Consider the following 25,837-nt stretch of genomic DNA (forward strand, 5'->3'; position numbering starts at 1 on the left):
AAGAGATGGGTCCGTGCCCCCATCCCTCACTGAGTCATGTATCCAAGGCATAGTCATATCCGTTATCCTGTTCGTTACCATGCAATCCACCTGTGAGTCATCTTCCACCCCTGCTCTCGCTGACTCTTGGGGTATTATCCTTATAGACCTAGACCTAGACCTAGACATATAAGGAGTAATCATTTGTAATCATCACATTAAACATTACATACATTAAAAGTTACATAAAACATTTTTATGAACTTGAATCACTTTGTAGAAAGGCACTTTATAAAGTCCGGTCCATTTCCTTGCATTAGTTTACGGGGCAGGTCTGCCTCATCCAATATGGAGGACACGCAGCAACGGGCCAACCCGGTTGATGAGGCGTCTATGTTTATATGTCTATGGTCTGCCCTTCCTGCAGCAAAGGTCAGGATGAAGTCTGTTGACTCCAGTGCATCTTTTTTCAAAAAGTAAAATAAAATCAATAACGTATGATATCAATGAGATGAATTAAATTTCTACCACATACTGTGAAGATGCTGTATCTGTTGTTTCATTTGTGAGTTACGGAGCAGCCTTAAAGACCCTTTGACACCTCTAATTATATGAGGCAGTTTTTTGCATTCACATATTAGCTCTTATATCTATCGAGGTTCTGGTTCACTTCGCTACCTCTGGCATTGCACCTGTAAATGTTTTCCACCTCCTTAAAGTGGTAGTAGTTTAACTCTGATCAGTTTGATTTGTGCTGCTTGAAGTCTAGTTTCACGCCTTTATTGTTGGCTCAGTGCCATGACCTAATCATGCAGACAAAGTGACACCAGACTGGACAGAGCGCCTTTTGCTCAGACAGTCGGGATCACTGCAACTGAAGGATGCATCAGCTCTGACAGACTCTGATCATTACGTGGAAGGATGTAATGAGGTCTGAGATAAAAAAAAAACTGCATGTTCTTCTAAAAACTGGGAATGAGGACCAGGTGGTTTACAGTGTGCCGACCGTGTTACTCACTCTGATGAGATTTTAACTGTCAGTGATTTCAGTATTCAGTTGAATAAGTCTTTCAGTCCTTGTCTTTATGGCCTCCGTGGTGTTTCTGCTTTCACTCAGCTTGTGCATGAACCTGCTCACTACCATGGTAACACCCTTGACTTGATTTTATCACACAGGATTTCTGCTCTGACTGTCTCACTTGTCACATCTGTGGCGTCAGATCGCTTTCTTATTAGATTTGAAGCAACACTAGCTTGTCCTTGTAATGTCCGTGCTGTTGGATTTACCACCCGCTACAGTGGTCAGTCCACTTTAACTTCACTTGGTGAGCAATTGCCCGTGGTCCTGCCTCGTTTCACTGCGGCGACAGGCCCTGCTGAAAATTCTGTCAGTGACATAAACGCAGCCGTTTCTAGCCTCAGTTGGGTCACTTTCTACAAAAACAATACAGTCAAAGGGGTCTGCAACCTACTGAAGGAACGCATGCTCTTAAGCAGGTCTGCAGATGATTGGAGCACAAATGAATCGATATGTTGAGTCCCTGATTGTGTCCGTTCAGACATTTTTGAGATTATCTCTCTTGAAACATCTCAGCTGGTGTTTGCTTCCAAAGCAACTTTCTTCCTCCTCAACCTCCTACCAACTCAACTTTTTAGAGATTACTGGCCAATTCTGGGACCTAGAATGCTGAATATTGTTAATTTCTGACTGTATAACATACCTAGAATTATCCACAGACCTTAATTGAAGCCTAACTTTGTAAAAACAAATTGTAGCTGGGCTCCATGCTTCATACCTGTCTGATCTCCTTAAACTGTATATTTCAGTGAGTAAAGAGCTCCTGTCTGTACCTGGGGTTAAAAAGAAGTCCTCCTCCCCTTAATCTGGAGCAGTCGGCCTCTGTTGTGACCTTCTAATTCAAACTTCAAACTCTTTTCATCTCAACTTTCAGTTAGTTGCTTATTCTTGGGTTATTTCAGGTCATGTAGCTGTTACCATTATCCTGCCAGTCGGTTGTTCTCAGTCTCAGCGCATCCGTTAAACTCAGTGTTTATAATCAATGAGATGAGGTTTTTCATGCACCTTCCAGCAAAATGCAGCTGAATCAGGTGCTTCTCAGCTCGAGGACAGCAAGCGTCCAGAGGACAAAAAGGACTGGAGCGCACAGACTGATTCACAGTGCAAACAGACTAACGCTGGATGAGGACATGGTAGTGCTGAAATGCTGCTCTGTCTGCACTGTTGAGGGCCGTGAATCAATTAGTGTGCTCCAGTCCTTTGTATCCTCTGGTACTTATAGTCCATGTTTGTACTGCCGACGATAATACCATAAGCTTTGTGAAAACCACTGCATCTCTCTAACCCTCTGTTTGTTGTTCCACAAGCACAGCTTAGTGCCTCTCTCTCTCTTCCTGCCTGAGCTTTGCCTCTTATGTGTTTGTGTCATCCTTGTCATAGTTTTGTGTTTTAGTTTCGTCATTACCCGTTTTATGTTGAAAACGCTTCCTCATGTGCTGTGTTTTGTTTCACTTCCTGCCTTTGTCTCTTTCCCGCCCATGTGACCGCACATTAGTTTCACCTGTCCCTCGTTAGTCTTCCCTCTCTTGTGTATTTAATCACCGTGCTTTCCCTTTTCCAGTTGTCAGGTAATCTGCGTTTGTTCCCTTGTCCTGCATTTGTTTCCTGCCTGTTCGATCCTGGTTTGTTAGTACTTTGGTCATGTCTATTTCTTCTTTGTTGTTTAGGTTTTGCTCCTGCCTGCTCCTGCAGTTTTTTACCTGCCTGTTTGGTTAGTGTGTGTTCAGCTTTGGTTATTAAATACTGCTTTTTTCCCTTCAACTTGGGTCTTTTTGAGCTGTCAAACATACCAGTTCTTCCTCTTTCTGGGTCTCCACGGTGGAGTCCTCCTCCTCCTCAGTTGCTCTTCCTGAGGTTTCTTACATTTTTTTTCTCTGTTAAAGGAAAATTGTTTTAGAGGGGAATTTTTCCTTATCCGACTCGATAAAGAAAGTGGTACGTATGCAATTTCAATGCACCCTGAGCTGTGGAGCTGGTAAGTTAAGCCTCGCAGCTTCTTTTCCTAAGTCCTCTATCACGGCAATCAAAGGAGAAACAACTAAAAGCACCAAATCCTCTTAAATTATTTTCTCAAGTACCACATTTTAATTTAATTAAATGTAAGTTAAATTAATTTAAACAGCAAAAACATTGTTCGAGCACACACTTTCTTTTGTCTTCTGTTTTAAAGCCTCTCTTTCAGTCAATCAATTTACAGTAGCTGTGTACAACTGGCACCAGGACAACAGCCATTCATGAGAGCAATATTAAACATTTCAATCATAATTTCAGGTGGTGGCAGTTAATTAGAGGTCGTTAACCAGGCTAGCAGAACTGCTGTCTGATGATCAGCTCTTTACCTCATCCATCAACCGGTGTTTCCTGCGTTGTATCTCGCTGCTTGCGTGACAAATAGCTTAATCATGAAGGAACGCTCATATAATCATAGACAATTTCTGCAAGCTAATTTTATTTCATTTGTACAAACAGAAACAGCAGAGGATGCTGCACAGGGCCCTGGGGAACCCCACAACTGATCATGATAAAAGCCCACCAAACTCAATCCACTTATGCCCTCCTGACATATTGTCATTCACAGCATATGACTGTGACTTAATGATGATGATAATGATGAAGGATATCTGTGAAGTCTAGTTAAACAATAATTTCCCTTATGGAGGGAGACAAGTTGAACAAGATTTTTCAAAACAGATTTTGCACCTTTTGCTATATCCTTGATGGTCTTTCTTCATTGTTATTTCACTTTACTTTGGCGTAGTTTCTCCATCTTCCTCCTCAGATCTGATCATTTATAAGGAATGAATCTAAAGAAAGGGAATGAACATGAATGGTTGCCCTGAAAGAACCTTCTTGCACACTTTGACGGGAGAGATGCTGCTGCTGCTGATTCAATGCTTATTCACCGCATCACGTGATATGTTTGCTTTTCAGGAGAATAAAATCAACAGAACTGTAGAATTTGTCACAAACAGAGGCTGGCTGGTTGGGTCAGGCCAAATCATTTCTATAAATTTGCATAAGAAATGTAAATAGAAGAGTGCAGCCCCCAGGGCAGTAGGTGGTCTGCTCTCTTCAAATATCAAAATATATTGAAAAGACAAAAAAATAAATAAATAAAAATCATGAGCTTACCCCTATAGACCAGTTACTTGGGCCAGGTGCCCCTGACTATTAGAACTATTCATGGGTGGGTGTTCTCGAGAGTTTAGCACTCGCTATTCCAACTGGATGGTAAGTGCCGTCAAAGGCGAAAGGGATTTGGGTTACAATAGTATTCGGAGGAGCAGCATTAAGGTACTGGGCAGCCAGTGCACAAAAAGTAGAAACGCTGCTAGAAGATTGCCATGGTGACACTGCATTTAAACAGGGGACAGTGGTTCACGTTTTAGCATTCATCAGGTCTCCACTTTGTTAGAGAGTCCTTGTTAAATCTATGGCGTTGTTCTGCTCGCACCCTCTCAGAAACATTTCAAGGATTAGACCATTCTTTTGCACCAACAATCTGGAAACTGTGCCGTCAGTCAACTAGACGACTGTGGTTCCTCACTGTCAGGCATCAGGAAACAATCCCTCTCCCCAGTCCATCTCATCCAAAAGTCTGCTGCCAGGAGTCTGACGAGGAAACACAGCTTTAAATGGACCATAGAATCATCAGATCATCCACAACACTCAATTTTACACGCAATGCTGTCAGGAAAGTTCAAGGTTGGAAAAAGACACAGACAGGCAGAGTCAGGTGCAATTCTTAGGCTTACTCTAAATTCAGCAATGTGCAGCACAACCGACGCTGGTTCATGAACACAGACACTGAATCAGAACACACCAGCTTATCCCCCCTCAGTGAGGGGTCTCTCCAGGGTCTCTCCTCTTATCTGTTTCTGGGAATTTACCACCATTAGCTTCTGACCTTCTATTAACTTGCACTGGATTCCGCCCACGGTGACCTCACAGGTCGTCAGTGATCCGATATATTTTCCTAAACATAATGGTGTCAGAAAGCTGCTACATAAAATACAGGCCATGAATCATACACATCAAATCTGGCTGACAGTTTTTGACATCTCGATTCTCATCAGCTGTGCAGTATTCTCCGTGTTCTCTGTGTTGACCTACAACCTTTGTTGTTTGTGTCCATCAAACATGATCACATTTCACCGATCCTGGCTTCCTTATGTGGCTGCCTGTTGCTTTTAAAATTGATTTAAAGCTTTTTTTATGACTTACAAAGCCCTGACTCGCCCCAAGTTATTCATCAGATCTTTTATTGCTCTGAGTCCCTGAGATCCTCTGTTGCGTTGCTCCTTGTTGTTCCAAGGTCTAGATAGACAAAGGTGACAAAGTGTTTGCAGTTAGTGCTCCTAGTCTTTGGAATTACCTGCTTAAAGATGTCAGGCAAATTCTGTCTCATCTTTTAAATCACTTTGAAAAACCCACTTAAAAAAAACTGTCTTTCAGTTATGTGTTTTCTTTCATTTTTCTTTACATTTTACTCTTTATTTCTTTATGATGATGTGTTTAAATGTGTTCTCTGTGCGTAACACACCTTGTAACTGTGTTTTGATAGTGCTAGAGGTTTATTATTGTTATTATTGTCAGACACAGGTCATGAAGGATATCATTTGAAGAACAGAAGATACTGAAGGCAGCAATGAGAGAGCAGAGGTTCATGTTTATAAGCATCAGGCCAGCAGTGAGAACAGTCTCAAGAACTGTAAGTAAGGAAGTAGAGCAGGCAAATAAATAAGATTAGACAGCACAGGGCATCTGCAGGGTACACAAACAGACTGGTGCCCCAGAGCAATGCTTCCACATCCTAACAGGGGCACTCTTCCCTAACTCACTCCTTTACCCCCCTCTCTCTCTTCTCTCACTACTTCTCTCTAACCCCTTCTCCTCCTCCTTCTGCAGAGGAGGGCAGAGGCTTTCCTCTGCCCTCCTCTGCAAACTTTTCTTATTATTTTAGCTGTCTGCTGAGCTCAAAGGATGCTCAGTCTTTGGTGCTGCAGCGTACTCTGTGATGCTTACATAAACGCACTGCACAGTATGGGCATAACTTAACCGCCTCTGCACAAATCCAAAGCAAAATGCATCTATTTGTGTACATCCTTCTGTTATGCATTTACCTTTGCACGTGGTTTATGCACAAAGGAGTTACACGTACTCATCTTTAGTTGGCCCTAAATTGTGATCGGATCATCTCTGTAATGGCAATCTGAATTAAAACCAGCAGACAAACAATAATTACTTTTTTAGGTTTTAACGTTCACAATCAAAGCTGGAAGTGTGAAAAACCTTTGCGAAAGTGTTAATCTAATAATAAGGTTCGAAGGTAATCTAATAAGTGCACTGACATTCAGATGTAGTGTAGGTTAGATTTACCGACCCTATTAAAAAATCACAAATTGCCAGCAGAGTCTGTCCTTCGCAGGTGCAGTCTGTCCTGAAAATCCTTGAGGTCCTTGAAAATCAACAGAGATTGTCATGGACGTCTGAATAAGAACACTTATAGGTCATACAAGGCAGGAAACAGTACCTCTAAAGAATTTACCCTTCACAAGTCAACTGTGTGGCAGATAAAATAACAGATGAAAATGAAAAGAATCAGCATTGCTTCAACACTCGCTCCAAGAGCTCCACATTAAGGTGGAGGAGGGGGACAGAAAGCTGCTGGGTTATCTACAATAACAATAAAAACCTGAGGAAGATATGTTGTTCATGAAGGATACCATAAAGAGAAAACACTGCCTGAAGAACAAAACATGGCTTCACATGTCAGGTTTACTAAAGATAACCTGGATGTATGTCCCATACTGCCTTCGGTGGTATAATCTGTGGATACATCATGTTTTAAAGAAAGAACCCACAGCACACAGGGACTTATGGATACATTAAGTCTTTTTTATTACATACTCACATGCCCAGTTCAGCTAAAGCAAGCATGAGGATTTATCAGCTTCGTTTTACTAAATAAAGAGGATATCATCCTGTAGTACAACATCCCCTCTGTGCTTGCAGAGACAGTGCTGTTTCCTTGCTGAGCTGAGCCGTAGTAACACAAAGAAATTTTGTTTTAAAGTAAAAGTCACACTGGAATTGGATTAGGATGCACAGGCTTCATGCTCCATATGGAGAGCAATTACAGCTGCCAAACACTATTTTGAAACAAAAAAAAAAAAGGTGAACTCATCCTTTAATCATGAGGCATGAAGCAGGGAGTAACCTGGTTTGTGCCTTTTTTGGCTTCCCCTTAGGGATCAATGAACTTCAAATTAAATCAGAAAAATTTTCATTCACTCTCTAAATGTATTCAGATTTTATTTGCGGTAATGCGCTCGTTTCCCAACAACTACAGCAAGGTAAAACTGCTAAGACTAAAAGGATCTACAGAAACACTTAGAAGGGTAAGAAAATAATTGTCAGGTTGTGGAAATGAAATTAGGTGCAGAGATAAAATGAGTTAGAAGAAGATGGGGATTTGAAGTAGATTCTAGTCAGCGGCGACGGCGGCGGCGGCCTGGAAGCTGTAGAACCAATTAAGGTGTGAGTGAGCAGGAAAAGAGGGAGTGAGAACGGAGCTGGGAGATGACATCCACATTAATCTAGACAAGTGAAAGGCGCCGCTAAGAGTTTTGGAAAATAAGATGTGTCTGTGTATTTCTGACGGGATTCTCAGGAGGACGAGACGTACGGCTTCATCAGGTCTGCAACGGTGGCGTTACAGTGGCGAATCAGAGAACGCGCTGACATGGACTGTCAAATCTGATATAGATAAAAACTGAAGAGTCTTGTGTGATGCAAAATATAAAACAAAGTAAACAGACTTCAAATACTGAAAACTCAGGAACATCCAGGCTGTAATCACGTCCCAGTTGTCACACTGTCATATACATTTATATACATTTGTATAATGTAAATAATGAATGCGTGGTTTCGCTTATCATTGATAAGACAAAATGATGTTGTGCTTTTCTGCCATAATAATACTAATTAGGGTTTTCTAATATGGTGATCTGACAGACAGCCCCACTGTTCATTTGCCTCACCAGTACTGACACCTGACACTGCTTTTGTCTCTTTGTTTGTTTGCTTTTAAAAACAAACAAATCTGGCACTGAGATTTAAAGGCACTAATTGCAGTTTTTAAATGCAAACCTGTCAACTACAGCCCCTAAACCGTACCACTTATCTTAAATATACCCCGCAGAGTTTTTTAACAAGCGTTTGTTGAGCGTGTCCCCGTTTTGTTTGTACCTCACGCTGTATTAGCATGCACACGAGGATGCATGTATGCACACGGGCGACGTGACTCAAATACCTGCAACCTGCAGAAGGCTGGAAGACAAATTTGTGGTGCGTTCAATCTCACTCATCCACTGATCATCAGTCTGGCTGCTACAAATCCTAAACCTGGATGTAAACAGTACATATTTCTACATATAAAAATATGTTTAGCCAGTTTTTATGAGGAGATAAAAGCATTTAGCATGTTTGCGAGGTCTCAAGGATGCACAAAATGTGCACACACAAGGATGCACACTGAGGGAACGCAACTGTGTGTTTCCTGAAATCTCTTTGGTGGATTGCTTCTTTTTTCACCCACTTCTGTTCTTACACAAAGAATGATATGAAAAGCACATTTAATATGCGTGTTGCAACTTCTTGATAGCTGCAAAAGAAAAAAACTGCGTGCCGTGGGAAATACGTAAGTGTAATACATCACAATATGTTGTGGTGAATGTAGACTTTGCATTTCAGTAGTTTTACGCCGCTCGCCGGCAGTAATAGGACGCATTTGAATTCCTGCCAGTTCCTAAAATGAACCTGAAGTCTTGATCTGAAGCTCATTAAAGATGCTCGGGTTCTTTATGACTATAGTTTAAACTGATGGGAATATGGTCGATGCCTTCTACATCATTTAATACACAGCTTGAATCTCCACCATAATTTAAAGTAAAGATGGACCCATTACTAGGTGCAGTGGGACATAAAATATTCTGCAAGGCAATTACTGCAGGAATACAGATAATCCTGAAACATTTATTCCCTCCTTAACTCTATGCAAACATTCACATGAGTACAGCTACATTCCACATGCTGTTTCCTCTCTGTGTGTCTTTGCAGGGCCCGTTCTTGGCCTTCATCACTCACAGCTAATGGATGTCTTTACCCAGTATGCCTACAATGACAGCTTCTACGATAACGGAACATGGAGCTTCAACGGGACGGATCAAGAGCAGAAGCACCCGTACAACTACTACGCCATGCTGCTGACTCTGCTCATCTTTGTCATCGTCTTCGGCAACGTGCTGGTGTGCATGGCCGTGTCCAGGGAGAAGGCTCTGCAGACCACCACCAACTACCTGATCGTCAGCCTGGCTGTCGCTGACCTTCTGGTGGCCACGCTGGTTATGCCCTGGGTCGTCTATTTAGAGGTAGGACAGCAGAGATGCATAGACATAACCCTCCCTCTCTCTATATGTACATCTCTTTTTGTGTTTATCTTTAGAAAATGAAAGTAAGGGATTTGCAGACTTGGTAGACTAAAGAAAATCATCTGTTTGCATCTGTTTTAAAGACAGGATTCAGTCAGAGGTTAAAAAATACAATATATTATGCGTACGACAGGCATTTATATGAAATCTGGTGCCAGTAAAAATGCTGGTGAAAAGGGTTTGAGCTGAGCAAGCTGGCAGCAGTTATCAGCAGGTCAAAGGCTCAAGGTGAAACAAGGGTCAAGGCTAAAATGTTCACATCAGCATTGTAAATATCAGTGCTTCAGTGGTTAACGGCCTGTGATGTAGCAACACTATGTGACAACATCAAAATGTCAGACCAGTCTGTTCAGTCAGAGGTCAGATGTTTATGAATAATTCTTCCTAATTCTGGCATACATCATTTTGCATGTGTGTCCCGTGTGGGACAATGCAGGCCTGTCTTTTTTAAGCGGTAATGACATATCAGTGCCCGCTAACCACCGCAACCGAAAACAGAGCAGAGGCTCGGGTCCAGTATAAAACCATCTCCAATCTACAAATCAATAGCAAGCAGGATGCGGGCTATCTTCCTGCAAAAATATCTCCCCACTGTTGCTGCGCGTTTCTTCTGTCTATCTTCTCGGCCCTGGGGTTATTTCTGACCATCAGGCTTTAGGTCACGCTGTCTGATGTAGAGAAAGGCAATCTAAGACTACAGGGACTCTAATCCTCCTGTGTCTCTCAGTGAGTCATGATGATTATCACTCTGATCAGATTACAGCGTATAAATCCATAGGATGTCAGGGGCTCTGCCCGTGTCCATGCCTTTTTGTTTGTACTGCACAGTTGTGGTAGGAAAAGTGTCTCTCTAACAGTAACCTTACAGCACAATGAATACATTTTTAGTGGCAAGTGGGGTAAATTACGATTCCAAGGCTTTTGCTTTTGCTTTTACCAATAGATGAAAAAAAATGTGATCATTGGCACCAATTATGAGACAGAAGCTTGTTTATTATAAAGTATGCAACCTGCCCACTGTGTTTGTTTTCATCAGAATGATTTACTTTGCCTGTCAATGTGGGAGATGGGTGCACACAGAGCCCACATCAAAGCATTCAGCAAAAGTGGGAGTTGATTTGTAATCAGCCTCCTATCAATGCTCCAAATTATTATTTTTATATCCTAGCAAGCCTCTGATGTGTGTGAGGTGCTGTAATTGTGCGGGTGTTTGGAGAGCAGCGAGCGGTGGAACCACTCATGCTTTCTTCAAATGTTAATCCCAGCACGTCTTTGGATACAAATGTGACAGTGACAATGTTTCCTGTAACTTTATAGCGGCGGAGACGTGCAGACACAGCATCAGGTTACAAGAAGACTTATTCAGCAGTCAGCTGCTCTCTTGTTTCTGGTGGCATCCCCGGCATCTTTGTTTATCTTTGGAGAAAGCCGCTATTGTTACGCAGCCCCATCCACAAAATGACGACAGGAAAAAAGGGGGCTACCTCAGGGTCGGGGGTTAAAGGGGCACACCTGTGATTTACTACTGCAAATCCATTAATTTAGAGGACTCACAAGAACCAGATTTTTAAAAGAATGGTAAAAGCAGCAGCAGCTTAGATTCGTTGACTTTTATTCCCTCACATGGGTCAAACCCTGTTATCCTACATTTCCCATGATGCAAATCAGTAGCACCTGGTAAATAATCATGCTTTTCAAACTCCACGCCCACGGTTTGTAAAGCAGGCTTTAGATTTTTTGTCTCAGACTTTATGAGACGCTCCTCATGACGATAAATTGTTCATCTGCAGCAAAACAATCTTTGAATTAAATGTCATTAAACGTTGAGCAATCTGGTGTTTCTAATATGTTCTGCTGGATAATCCTTGAGATCGTGGAACTGGACACCGCTGAGAATGGACCTACACTCTCGTTTTCGCTGTTTTTGTTGATTTATTATTATTATCGGATGGATAAATTTAGACACATTTAAATACAAATTCTCTAGCAAAATTATTTATGTGAGCCACAGGAATTCAAATCTGGATCAGAGACCGCCATGGTTATTATTTCATTAAGGTTGGTGGGATGCACACCAGTGTTTATGGTTCCCTGCCCCAACTGATTCTACGACAATAACACAACATAGATAAAGAATACTCCAAGCTTCTTCCTTTCTCATTTGTTTTACAGACATTTTATCGCTACACACTAAAAAAAAAAGAAAATGGGCGAAGTCCTCCTCAGATTAATGCGCTGGGAACTAAGTATAGGCTGCTTGTCAAAGTCAAAACAAATTACCCAGCGTGTGTTTGGAGTGGGATGCTCATCTGATTTTGGCCCCCTGCTGATAAAGCGGGAAGTGGGATAAAGCAAGACAGTAGCAGTCGGGCTGGTATAAATCCTTGGAAAGGAGAAATTGCTTGGTGGAGGTGGGAATGTTGAAATTTCTGATTATCTACAGTAAGGTAAACACGGTTCATATGATCCAGCTAAATACCAGCCTGTTATGTGTTGTGAAAGTGAAGGTCACCTTAACTACGCTGTAGGAACAGCTTCGGCTTCGAGGCGTTTTCATTTCACATTCTTCAGATGATGCACATTATCAGATGACAAGGAACACAATGTTTTTTTTTTTGTCTCTTCTTTATTACACCTGTAACCCCACCGCACACACACTCCTCTCTTTTCTTTATCTATGAGCAGACATTTAGATTTTTTTTTAGTTTCACGTCACAGACCGCGGCCGTGACCGAGTTTCTCATGTTGATAAAGCATCCGAATGAACTACAGTGAGAGCTTAGTCACAGAGTGTGGGCAGGGCATTCAGCTTGCCCTTTATTATTAAATGCTGAATTAGCATGAATTACCACGGTTTTCGCTTTCTGCCAAGTGTGACGGATTCTGAGAGCATATGGAGGGAACATTATGCATGACTTGAGGTCCAGGGCTTGTTTTAAGTGAAGCTGAATAAAAATGTCCCTCCCCTTTGGATGGACTTCAGAACTGACTCACAAGCAAATGATGCAGTTCAGATAACATGAAGAAACGTAATCAATAAATGTTGTGTTCAAACTATTCCAGATCAAAAGAAACATTTACAACCACAAAACATGCATACAGAACGACAGAGGTAAAGCCAGACAACAAGCAGTCATGCTACAAAACAGGACTGATAGAAGCAATTAGAAAAATCATTAATACACCAGATAATAATATTGTTGTTATAATAATATTTCAGTGAGCCTCAGCACAGTGTACAGTTCAATTTATTAAAAATATGCATAATACACAAAACCAGTTCTGCCAACATTAGTGTGAGGCCCTTACCCTCTGAATATGACATGATTATTCCTTGTTGTTGGTCATCATGTCCATCCAGCATTGTAATCCAGAGATAAGTGGTATTTGTCATTTGTCATTATGTGTTATGCAGCTGATGTAATATATGCAAATGTGCTTTTTAACAGCTGTGTGAGTTGTCTGGTTTGTTATACTTCATTAGGTTATTTTATGCATGCATTTCTGCTATGAATGGTTCTATATTAATAAAGTTTGTTGTTTATTATTATTATCATCATAAATGCCATAAGAAAAAGCAGAGGTTTACATGAAAGGGCGAAGTGCGTTAGTTTCATTTAAGTGAAGTCTTAAATTGCACTCGCCACTTTGTCATTTCCTGAGCCGCCATTACTGCATTTTCAATTTCACAACACCTCACCTTTGCAAATTAAATCAGAATGCTGATACCATCTGATTTGCCATGCACATATGCACAGACTGAATAAGTATAAATGAAGCTCGAGAAGTGGCTGTGGAGGCAGGAACTGGATGAAATAGCATGGACAAAATATGTATAACCCAAAGCCAACAACTGATCAAAATTACGTCATTGCCTGAGACATGATGCTGTAAAAAGCAATTTAATATCTACTAAATGTGTTTCCCCACACTGACACGAATGGACTCGTGTTGCCGCCATAAGGCCACATAATGGTTTCAGGCTGTTAAATGTGTTACAGCTTGCAGCACTGATGAGAATGTAAAAAAGGATGTTTTATGTCGGTGGAGCTGGTGAGAGGAGCAACCTGTGGACTGTCACATATGGAAGAACAAGAAACTGAGTCAGAGAAACAGAGGCTAGTGTAAAGATACTGAGAAGACAAATGTGTCAGGAGCAAAGGGTTGGAGAAATGAAAAAAAAGGGTGGAAGAAATAAGAGGTTGTGACAGAGAGAAGGCCGCTCATTATGCTGTCAGACCGTTCAATCACCACAACAGCACACAGCTCTTTAAGATGGTGCTAAGTTTGATGACGACACTTGCTGGGGACAAAGATTAATCATCCACAGAGAGGCAGGAGTTGTCCCCCGACGCACACATCTCTCTTACCCTTTTCAGAGCCGTGGGAGGAAGCAGGTAGGATGTAGTGTCAGCCGAGGTGGGCGGCATTGGTCCTGTCAGAGCATCACTGATGATGTTTCATCATGGGCTCTGACCATGTAACAGGGAGCTACAGAGGAATGAGCACAAATAGGTTTCGATCATGCCTTTGATGGAGAACCACCTGGGGCTGCAGAGCAGGATGCACCTTAAAGGATGATTATCTCGCCAACGCCGAGGGTGGCTTTAGTTTTGCGATAATCCATGCCGTTTAATTCCGACTGTTGTCAGTGCCGAGATCTAAAGAGTCATCAAGTCACTGAGCAATCAAATCAGATCAAGTCGGCTTCCAGCATGCCAGGTGTGACATTCATTCATAAATGCGAATGTAATGGACTTTTTGCATACTGTAAAATGTGTATGCCAGCTGTTATTCACCAGCAGTTTATCTGTTCAGACGACCGATTACACGTCTGCACTCACGATTCGCAGCGCTCAGGTGTTCTCTGAGATTCTTTATGCGTATTCATTTGAACCTCATTCCTTCCTTCCTCCCATGGCTCAGTGTTGCTCTTTATTCCCTCTGTGTATCTGTCACCGGTGTGGAAATAATATGAAAAAATACACAAGGAGACTCAAGCGTCAGGATTGCCTTTTGTTGCAGGAGGAAAACACATCATTTCTGCCGAGGTGCTGCCTTTGTTAGGCAAGTGCGTCTTGGTTCTGTTGACTGTTGCTGTAAGCTGCCATTTGTTGATGTTTTTCACTTCTAGGTGGTGGGAGAGTGGCGCTTTAGCAAGATCCACTGTGACATCTTTGTCACTCTGGATGTGATGATGTGTACAGCCAGCATCCTCAATCTCTGTGCCATCAGCATCGATCGGTGAGTTCACAGATTGTTTAGTCCTGCCTGTCATGCTTCCTATATTGATTTTTAATGGAAATCTTTACCGTCTGAATAACAGAGGGGAACTGCTACCTTTTTAATTGCATGACAAAAGCCTGTATGTCTATATACAAACCAAGTGTATTTTCCAGACAAGGATTTCACACCACAAACCTTTATTTATTGTATATTCATATGGAAGCACATACCCATCCTAATTAGTGGCCTCCATATGTTTTAGGGAGTTAGAAATGTGAATTTCTCAATATGACATATGACAAATTGACATTTTGGACCTGAAAGCATACAAAATCTAATGAACACCTGTAAGACATGTGTGTATGAGGATTACATCTAATGGCAAAGTTGTGAACACCTGCACACTGTTAGCACAAATTGATTTAAGTTATAGTGACAAACCATTGTCTGGTATGACACAAGAGGGAAAATCACAGCAAATGTTTACCCATTCAATAATTATTCTAAATGCGTACATAAACTAAAAATTGCATGCTTGAAAGGATCATTTAACACAGCTTGTGGTAAAAATGTGAGATGAGGAAAAGACAGCACAGAAAAGCTACAAAAAGTATTTGTCAACAAAAACAGTAACGGCAAAGGAGAAAAGATGCTGTATTCAGTTTTTGGTGGTGATGGTATAAACAACAAATGCAGTGATAATATCACATAATAGTAACATATATAATGGCAGCTTGCAAGAATTGAGTGCATCATAGATCACTTAAAGAGAAGTAAACATAATTGATCTAATTTTCATATATTGAAAACGACTTTTTAGCCTGGCGTAAAGTTTCTCTTTAACAATGACAGAAAGTAGAATAGTTAGTAAGGGCATGAGTACACAGCTCCATTCACAACTAATGGAAGCAAGTTTAATTATACAGTCAGCAGACAACAAATTAGCATTCATATGCCTCTGGATACCAAAACCGACTCTCTTTTCAGTTCTGTTTTCCTCGCTCGCAGCTCCTGACTAATCCTGAGTATCTGGCTCTTCAGCTGCTAAATGCTCCACTGTGTTCACGAGCAAGTCGCTAACTAAGATGCTAAAACGCTCTGTCGAGCCTCTGTGAGTTTGTCATTAAGAGCGCCCCCTTGCACTTATACGTGGTCCTCTGATTTATTGTGAGTACAAACATTAGATCACAGCAGCTATAAATATGTAGGCTACACAAATAAACAAAGTGCTATTTAAAGCACCAGTTCATGACAGCGCCTGTTTTATCAGAGGACCTCCTCCTCCTGGATTCATTAATGTCATGTCCAAAAATAAATTCACTCATTTAGTTGTGTAACTGGCATGATGACTGTGATTAATCACAATGCCTCTATTAAAGTAGATCACAGAGCAGGGTTACGCTGGCGAGCTGTGTGTCTGAAGGGCATGTAAAGCTCCAGCGTTCAATAAAGAAGTGTAGGAAGTAATCATGTAATGCTGACAGCCAGAATACGTATTGAAAGCATGAGAGATGGGTGTATTCTAAATGAGGCACTCATGGACAAGTCTAAAAAAAGCCAAGGACATGACATCAGCCATATTTTCATTTTATAGTATTCTGTCAAGTTTCATTTTACGTGATTTTCTGCTTGGCTGCGTTTTCATCTTAAATCCACATGCAAAATAAATACTCACCTCGGTCACACACGGACACAATTTCAACTCCTACTGAAGTGATTGAATTAGAATGCAAATGTGACTCATATGTGGAGAAAACCTTATTAGTTTGAATAATCCCACGGTAGATGATTGCTTGTGTGTATTTGAAATGAATGCTTCAAGCAGAGAGGAATGACAGCGGAATTAACATTTAGATATTATGTATCTGACTCGTGCCTTCTTACTGCGTATTTGTGAATGCAAATGGAAAGGAAGGATGAGCCTTACACCATCCATAGTGTCCACCCTTATGACGCTGATTTATAAAAGTTCAGATGAGAGCACAGATAAATTTGCAGTTTCCTTTTATCCGTTCAGCAGCTCCAGGCAGCATCGTAATTTATACATCAAAGGATTGTTTTTCTCTCTCTATGAACTTTCTTCTTACTCAACAATGTGGAGTAAATTGAGAGGGTTATCATAACATGGGCTGTTTTGGGGGTATTCAGCACATACGAGTGTCAACAACTGACCACAGGGCACGAGAGACAATAGCTAGTGTCTGCACTGTTAAAGAGATGAATATATTGCAGCCTCCAATAATGGCCAATCAAATCATCCGCTCACATCCTCTGTAAAAAGCCGAAGATGAATAGGTCTAAAACACCACTGCTTTGGTGTAGGAGGTGATATAAATAAACACATGCCAAATGAGATTTAACAGAACTCCAATTATGTTGCCAGACTGTTTAAGTGGAAGCACAAGACATTTCCCTGCTGCGATGCTCTCAGCGAGTCATAATGTGCACTAAATGGTTTTACAACACAATGATGTCAGAGCTGTTAGCCTTCAACGGTAGCGACACGCGGTGAGGCAGAGACTTTTTCTGTCATTTTTGTTCATTCAAATACAGAGAGAAAAACTCAAGTCTGAAACTGTTCACATAATTACATAAAGTCACAGCTCTCCATAATAATCCCATCAGTTGGATATAACATGTGCAATTGATGGGAAGAAAATGGGTTTGGAGAGAAAAACAGATATCTATGCACTTATTGCACGCCAATACGTAACAATGTATCGATTTTGCCTTTAAGGTACCAACACTTGATGCAGCATGCAAAATTAAACATCCCTTTAATTAAAAACTGCCGCTGTCATATCATCCCTGCTGCCATTTATGGCCTCTGTGATTTAATCATCAGAGAGGAAAAGGCCTTTCTGCACATTTTTATACTACTGGTAACAATCAGCCATTAATCTCACGCAGCGCACATTCTTCCACATTAAATTATGCTTTGATGTGCGTGTAGGTCTAAAAGGGACCCAGTGAAGTTTTCTTGTTAATAAAGTTTCCATTCAGTGTTGCTCACCAAAACCCATCATGTGTAACCTTGAGGCCTCGCAAATGTGCTGAATGCATTTCCTTTCTCATAAAAAACATTCATGAAGCTGATCTTATAGACATTTTCTTGTTTAGTATTCTTCACTGCCCTTGTTGGCATTAACGCCTGCAATTGTCCATCAGCAGACTTGTTTTTCAGTTCAGTAGTAGTAGTAGTAGAGGAGGTACTGACCATACTCTTTGCAAAGAACCAACAATTACCACATGAGCAAGCACTTGGCCATGGAGGAGAGGAAATAGAGTCTGGCTGTAGGTGGGCAGCCCTCAGAAAACACACTGAATAGTGTAAAACTGGCAGCAGGAATGTGCATCACGAGCATGCATGATACATGCAAAATGCATGCCCTCTAGTAAAACCTTCCTCCACAGTGCTTCTTGTAACTTCACAGGGTTCCTTTAAAGACAGATCTGTATACATGTGAAGGAGACAAAGCTCAACATCAAGGCCTGTGTGATCTAAGAGAGATGTGTGTGTGCAGCCCTACAAACTAAAGCCATGGCAGAGCGACTTTGTGTTAAGTTTTCCTCTTTGCGGGAAATCTGGGCTCAGTTTAGCAGTTTAATGTGGTATTTTTTTTTCTGTCTTTCATCTTTTCTGAGTCTCAGCTGTACTATCTTGGTGCAGCCAACCCTAACCCAAAAATATGATACGGGAGCCAAAGGACAAAAAAAAATGTATCTTAACTCCCAATGAAACCAGACATATTTGGAAAACACGCTCATTTTTTTGGCCTTGTACCCGCATTGTGCACCATCACTCTTGCGACAAGCCTTGGGTATGGAAAAACCTCTCCATACCAGTTGCTTACATCTTGGTGCAGTGTCTTGCATAATCCACAATAACAAACATGGAGTAACAGAATTGCCTGGCCATCCCCGCTTCCCTTGTGTGTTTGTATGAAAAAAACCTGATCGAAGTAGTCTCTTAAAAGCCTCACCCACTTGGCTTGATGTCAAAAGTCCTTCAAACTGAATTACACAGAAATCAATGCATGGGACACTGTAAAAAGCTGTGCATTTCCCGGTGATTGCAGCAAGATCACTAATAAGGTCAACTAATGTAGCAAGGTTAAATGATAAGGTGTTTCCTGTGAGACACAGCCTTCCTCACAGCACCCTCTCTTCATCATTTGCCACTTGTACACTTCATGTTCTTTGTCCTCCTCCAAGTGATAATGATGAAGAAAAAAAGCTGGTAACAAAAACATTTTTATTGAACTTGTCACACCTCTTGTAGAAAGATGTCATGTTTTCACAGATTCCAACTAAAATTTTGTTTTTTTTTTCTTCTTCACCCCTAACAGTTACACAGCGGTTGCAATGCCAATGCTGTACAACACTCGCTACAGTTCCAGGAGACGGGTCACAGTAATGATTTCTGTGGTGTGGGTGCTGTCTTTCGCCATATCATGTCCCCTGTTGTTTGGCCTGAATAACACAGGTAAGAAATGCATGATGAACATCGGCTCTACTGTCTTTGAAACAGATGTTTTTCATGTTATGTGACTAATGGCTAGTACGTATGAACACAGTTGCTTTCTACATGATTACACATAAATGTACAGTTACTCTTCCGCTACATCGAGCAGCAGAGGCGTTAGAATGTGGGGCAGAGGTCACCGTTACAGAATCAGGTAGTTACAGGTAAAAATACATATGTATGTAACTTGGTAGATTAACAGTGGCGCTGTACTGTATTATTCAAGGGTACATCCGCTGCATGCAGTACATAATGTATACTGTGGACTATCTTTCAAATGCTCGCCCACATTTAAATTAACATTGCATTAAAGCAGAATGCCAGTGCCCATTAGCAGTTATAATACAGTACAGCACTGAGTGATGAAAGTGAATATAAGCTATAAACAGGCAATTGCCCATCACAGAAAAAGCATCACTTCATACTGACAAGCACCTACTGTTAGCAAGCCTTTGCCCTTTGGGTTGCTTTTTCGACAGAACAAGGGCTTGAACGGGGGATTAGAGTTACAGCGGTTTCCAATTGAGGGCTTTTTAGACTTGTTGCTGACCGGCTCCTGTGGCTCACAGCCTGTCACTTTAAAGCTCCACTCGTCCCTTTGAGTGTCTTGATGTAATGTCGATTCTGCCAGGACTCAGACGCTGAGATATGTGAGCCCCACAACTGCTTTCAAGTGAGCAGCGGCTGCAGATCTAGCCAGTGCGAGCTGCGGGAAACATGAAAGCAGAGACCGCTGTGAGGAACCGCAGGAACGGAAGCAATTTGAGATTTTGTGTTTTAAGCTGAAATATTTCTAGCATTTGATTGAAAGCTTGTAGAACTGTGGAGGACAGCGAGTTTGTCAGAGTGTCTGTTGATCATTTCAAATGTAGATTATCATGTCAGATGTGTGTAAATTGAAATAGACTGCACTGTGCATAAAACAGGATTTCACAGTGCACCTCACACTCACGCACACACACACACACTCACACATATGTCGTAATAGGTTTGAGTGCCCGAAAGTGAAAGTGTGTGCCAACTGAATTGGGGTTCAGTGACGTCTGCAAGGACTCTGCAACATGTGGACATGAGATTGAAATGAAATCCCACCAATTTAGTGTATAACCTGCACAAAGATGGGGGCGTGCCAGAGGCGGATTTACAAAATAATTGAAGCTGCGGAAGCTGAGATATCCTGACTTTTATTGTCTATTGTGGGTCATGCTCCAAAAACACTGGATCCTACATTTCCCATAACGCCCACTTCTCCTCCACCTCCAGCTCTTAACTCGGTTATTTTAGAGGCTTACTTGTCAGGCTTTTGAAAACTCCTTCCCGAGCTACAGAAGATATTACACAACTGTTTTCACAGGCTGCGTAGTGCTCCTCCTCGCAAGTAAACATAATGTCATATGTCAAATTGTGATGCCCTTTTAATGGCCAGGCTCTACACCCTGAAGCACAGCCACCTTGAAGTGTGAAGATTGCAAGTTGTTAACATGACCCACACAATTACTGTGACATCTACTGTATCCATGATGACTCAGTTGTTATCTGTGCCTGTGCGCAAACGATTGTTGCCTAATCTGAAGCTGCCTCTGGGGTCTGAACTTGGCCCATTTTGGTAGTGAGTCCAGGACGGCTCTGTGCAAAGGCTGTCACCTCAGTGTGTCCGTTCTGGTGTGAAGGGGGGAAAAAAGTCAGTGATGTTGCTCAGGGCAAATTTAGCTGGCTTTGAGAGTCAATCAGTGAAATGTAAAATTAATAAGCAACCAGTGCAAGGAGATAAGAATTCGGATGATATGATCTCTGCATCTGGTACCAGAGAGGAGCCCCGTGGCAGCATGTGTGTGACCTCCAAGTGAGGCAAAAGGTGGAGTGAATTTTCAAGAGATATAAATCAAAGAGCAACCCTTTGTTCTGACAGTGGCTGCAAGTTCAAGCCAAACTAAATTCCCCATTTTATTGTAGAAAGTTTTCCAAGAGTCACATTGACAAAAACGGCAAATAAAAAGGATTTTGAATGTAACATAACATGCAGCCCGAAGCCTTTATTCACCCTGTGCCTTTCTCCACAGCTACTCGTGATGAGTCTCTCTGTGTGATCGCCAATCCAGCCTTTGTGGTATACTCTTCCATCGTGTCCTTCTATGTTCCCTTCATCATCACTCTGCTGGTTTATGTGCAAATTTATGTGGTCCTGAGGAAGCGCAGGAAACGCGTGAACACGAAACCAAAGCAGCGCCTCTGTCAGGCCGTTGACACTGATGTGGCCACTTCGCTGAAGGTGAGCTGCTGTGGCTACACGGTCGCTGTTTACGACCGCTTTTATGACTTCAATATGAAACCGAGATTGATTTATGCTTTTATTATAGCAGAGCTCTTTATCTCTCTGTACTGTCTGAACACTTAAAACGATGTCTAAATCAACATCTGGGCCAACGCATGTCATCTAAGAGAGGGCTGTGTGTGTGCATTCCCAACATCTAAGGCCATGAAAGCAACATGGCAACATTTAGAAATGCATATTATTAAAACATATTATTATGAATAATAGTCTCTGAATGTGTTAAAATAATATCCTCTTCATCCAGTGCAAAAAAAACCATCTTGCCCTTTTAGTTTGTTTGCTTCTTTATGAAACTGCAATCAATGATTTTCTCAACCCAATTATACTTGATGGGTTTGTAGACAGGTATTGTATTACAATACAACATACCGTGAAGGGGAAAACGCAGACAAGAGGAGAATTGATTTTCTATGAAAAAAGAAAAACAATGGATAACATTCAAAGCAAGAGATTAAAAGGGCAATGCTCAGGTATACCTAAAGCATTTTAAATGTCTTTTCTCCCCCGCCCCAACAAGCAAACGACTCATTAATGACTTAATATTAATGTTGCGTTCACTGGCAGGCCTCAGTGTCAAAAGCCGTCACGCAGCTTTAGTTGCGATGGCCCTCAAATGACCTTTTGCTTTTCTGGTTATTGATTTTACTGACATACTGAAACTCAATGGGATCTGCACAGGAAGCCAAGTAATGCTTTTGATCCAGCGCACAACATTACTCATGTTCATGCATGGCTTTACAACATGGTTTGTGTGTGTGTGCGTGTGTGTGTGTGTGTGTGTGTGTGTGTGTATTATAGATTAAGGTCAGGAAAAATATTTATAACAGGCATGAGACTTTACTGGGAATTTAGATTACACATTTCCATATAATTTAATGATCTGTGAGGATGTTATATGGCAGCATAATGACAGATTATTTTCATGGAGTAAAAGAACATAATTTCCATAAAGTTTCACTTGTACTGTATAATGTTGGATGGGTTTGTATCGTCTTGGTGAAGCAACCTCTTTGTGCCAGAGCTCGACGTAGCCTCATATGACCTGTTAGGCAGTCCGACCTGTGCTGAAACAGCCCTTTTGTCAGTCGTGCTTTCACTTTCTACCCTCTCCTTGCCTGACACAGCTGTTTTCATTCCAGGATAAGTGCACTCATCCAGAGGATGTGAGGTTGTGCACCATGATTGTGAAATCTAATGGGAGCTTTCCTGTCAACAAGAAGAAAGTGGTGTGTGCTCTTTTTTTGTTCTTTGTTTACAGCCTTTTTTTCCTTCCGCCTAAAACGTTTAATTGTTTGAAACATATTTGTTTTGCCTATAAAAGATTCAGCAAGGTGTCACCTTGGAAGTTTTCCTCAATTTCTTTGAGGAAATAAAGCTTGCAAAGGCACCTTTCTGCCTCTGTGAGCACAGAAAAACCTAAAGACTGAAAGCGTGGTAATCTTTTTAATACCTTTTATTTCAAATGTCACCCGTTGTGCAATAATCTGAATGAAAAATGACCACATGAATCCATGTGTTTCTGCTCATTCTGACCTTGCTCAGATATTCATCAAAGATGGAGTCAACGAAGGGGAAGATCTGGAGCTGGACGAGCTGAACAACAGCGGCAGCAGCCAGAAGCAGAAGCAGCAGCCGCAGTGTGCTCTTGGGGACACTCCTGCCACCAGCCACCAGCTACTGATGCCCAACAAGGCCAACGCCAGCCCCACCTCCACACCTCCCACACCCCCTGAGGAGGGCCAGAAAGCAGAAAAGAATGGAGATCCTTCTCCAGAGGGTCTGGGGGATCCGGCTCCCGTCGTGGCCAAAGCCTTCCAGACGCAGGCGTTACCTAATGGCAAGACTCAGACCTCTGTAAAGGCCATGAGCAAGAGGAAGATCTCCCAGCAGAAGGAGAAGAAGGCCACTCAGATGTTAGCCATCGTACTCGGTGAGTTCGTTCACGTTATTGAATTGAAAAAAATGTTTTGGGGTTTTTTTTGGAAATGTGAATCGAAGTGGAACTAACACTGTGTTTGTTTATTTATATATTCATTTATTAGTTTATTTGTCCATGTATGCATGTGATCATATGAAAATGACACCACATTACAGTCATTTTACATGTGTATGTGTGCACATGGGTATATTCCCTAATTTTAGGAAATATATTTGTATGTTCATAATGTTTATGCGTGTTTGTGTCCATGTGAAGGCATGCACATCGTCCTTGTGCGTATGCATGTATGTCTGTCTGCGTCAATCTGTTCCTCTATCTGTATGTCCATGGCCACACATGTGCACAAGTACAATGTCAGTGCTCAGTGTTAACAGTTTTGTTTTTGTTTCGCTTTTTCATCATTCATTGACCGTATTACAATTAATCAAAATCTTCGTTAAGTTAATCATTCATACGTCCAAATAACTGTGATTCACGCTGTGACTACAACTTGAAATCAGCGGGGGACTCTGAGTATTTGTCTCTGTTGTAACTTACCACAAGCTAATCATGAAATGTACAATTTAGAAAACTGCTTTCCGTTTGCACAAGCTCCCAGCCATGTTGGGTCCTTGGCTGCCTTTGCATGTGTTTTTATTTCCAGCTCAGATTTTTTGGGAGGACCTAAAACTGAGCTTGAAAACACGACCGGCTGTGATGCAACAGAAGGAAATAGTTCTGATACTTATATCAGTATTTTAGTCCAACTCCTCCATACGGGACGTCGCCCATATTTGGATGTCTAAGATAAGAGCTTCGTTCTTCAATTTTGTGACTGTCTCTCTTTTTCTAATCTAATTCCATTTTTCCTGTATTTCCTCAGGTGTATTCATTATATGCTGGCTGCCATTTTTCATTACGCATATCTTGAACACCCACTGCACAAAATGCAAGGTTCCCGCTGAGATGTATAATGCTTTCACTTGGCTGGGCTACGTGAACAGCGCCGTGAATCCCATCATATACACCACCTTTAATGTGGAGTTCAGAAAGGCATTCATTAAGATCTTGCACTGCTAAACGGCAGCATCCCTTGTCCGATCAGACTGAGGGAAGAATGATGAAGCGAAGCATCTCTTCTGGAAAATACCTCATCCTGTTAAGGAAAATGCACCACAGGGGGAAACTGCAACGTGCTTTTTAAAGATATGGAGCTGAGTGACTGACAGTGTCTTATTGCAAGGCATGTTGGCTCTATATGTGAATTGTTTGTGGAGTCCCTGTTCTCCAATTCACTGAATGTAAAACAAGGAATGTCTGTAACAATGACCTGTTTCATGGCGAAAAGAAAAAAAATGTAACATTGTTCTCTAGAATCATTGTGCTTGTCACGTAAGGAGCCATCTGTGTATACCACACACATACAAGTTGCAAACTGCTATATATTGTGTGTGTATGTTATGTTTTGATGATGGAAATATTCTGCAAATCTTATTGATATCAAGTCAGTGTTCATCGCAGTGTTCAAACTGATACGTGAGCTCTTAATCTTTAATCTAATCTTAAAATTATTGATTGGAATGTGTGTCAAATACAAGAGACAATTTACTTGCTGTTTAATGTGGCTATGCCAATATCCACATATTTGCAATTTTATAAATTGAAAAATCATGTTATTATTATTACTATATTATTATTATTATTGTCATTTGCTGTACATAGTCTTTCTTAACACATTAACTGTGACTATATGCCTGCAATGGAAATGTGATGCATGCTACACTGCTCCTCTACTTGACTTCTCATGAAATGTATGTTTAACAAAAAAATGACAAAAGATGTCTAATAAATGAAATTATGAGACACTGTAAAGTGCCACATGAATATCAGTGTTTGCCGTGTGTACACAGATACACCCATAAATGACTTATCATTATTCTGCAGCCTCTCTCTTATTCCCAAGACCGGTTTGCAGTTAATGTTGTTTACTGGAAGTGATTCTGAACACTGCTGCAGTGTTCCATAGCAAACTAATGACCTGTATGTGGACTTTGCAGCTTTCCAGGTATAATCATGTGGACGTGCGCAACCCCTGAAGCAGCTCCCCGGGGGCCTTTGCTGAGTGAGAATGAGGTGAACTTGGCAAAACCGAAATAATAGTTCCAGCAATACATCTATCTGTGTTTATTTGGGCGACAAGTCCTGCATTATTTTCAGTTCAACAATGAAGACATCATTATCAACAGAGATATGTTAATGTTTTGATGAATATCCACCTCAGAGTACT

At 41.3% G+C, this 25,837-nt stretch overlaps 1 protein-coding gene across 1 annotated transcript in view; it reads left to right on the forward strand.

The window, feature by feature from the left end:
* The window catches only part of drd2a (dopamine receptor D2a), a 42,025-nt gene extending 16,747 nt beyond the window's left edge, over positions 1-25,278 (forward strand). Inside the window, exons 2-8 of the mRNA XM_041940390.1 lie at positions 9,179-9,489; positions 14,684-14,793; positions 19,125-19,261; positions 21,361-21,569; positions 22,772-22,858; positions 23,175-23,562; positions 24,434-25,278. Of these exons, the coding sequence (XP_041796324.1) occupies positions 9,211-9,489; positions 14,684-14,793; positions 19,125-19,261; positions 21,361-21,569; positions 22,772-22,858; positions 23,175-23,562; positions 24,434-24,630 (1,407 nt within the window). The 5' untranslated portion in view covers positions 9,179-9,210 and the 3' untranslated portion in view covers positions 24,631-25,278. The remainder of the gene's footprint in view (positions 1-9,178; positions 9,490-14,683; positions 14,794-19,124; positions 19,262-21,360; positions 21,570-22,771; positions 22,859-23,174; positions 23,563-24,433) is intronic.
* The last annotated feature ends 559 nt before the right edge of the window (positions 25,279-25,837 follow it).

Source organism: Chelmon rostratus, chromosome 7 (genome assembly GCF_017976325.1).
Source record: "Chelmon rostratus isolate fCheRos1 chromosome 7, fCheRos1.pri, whole genome shotgun sequence".
NCBI classification, from domain to species: domain Eukaryota; kingdom Metazoa; phylum Chordata; class Actinopteri; order Chaetodontiformes; family Chaetodontidae; genus Chelmon; species Chelmon rostratus.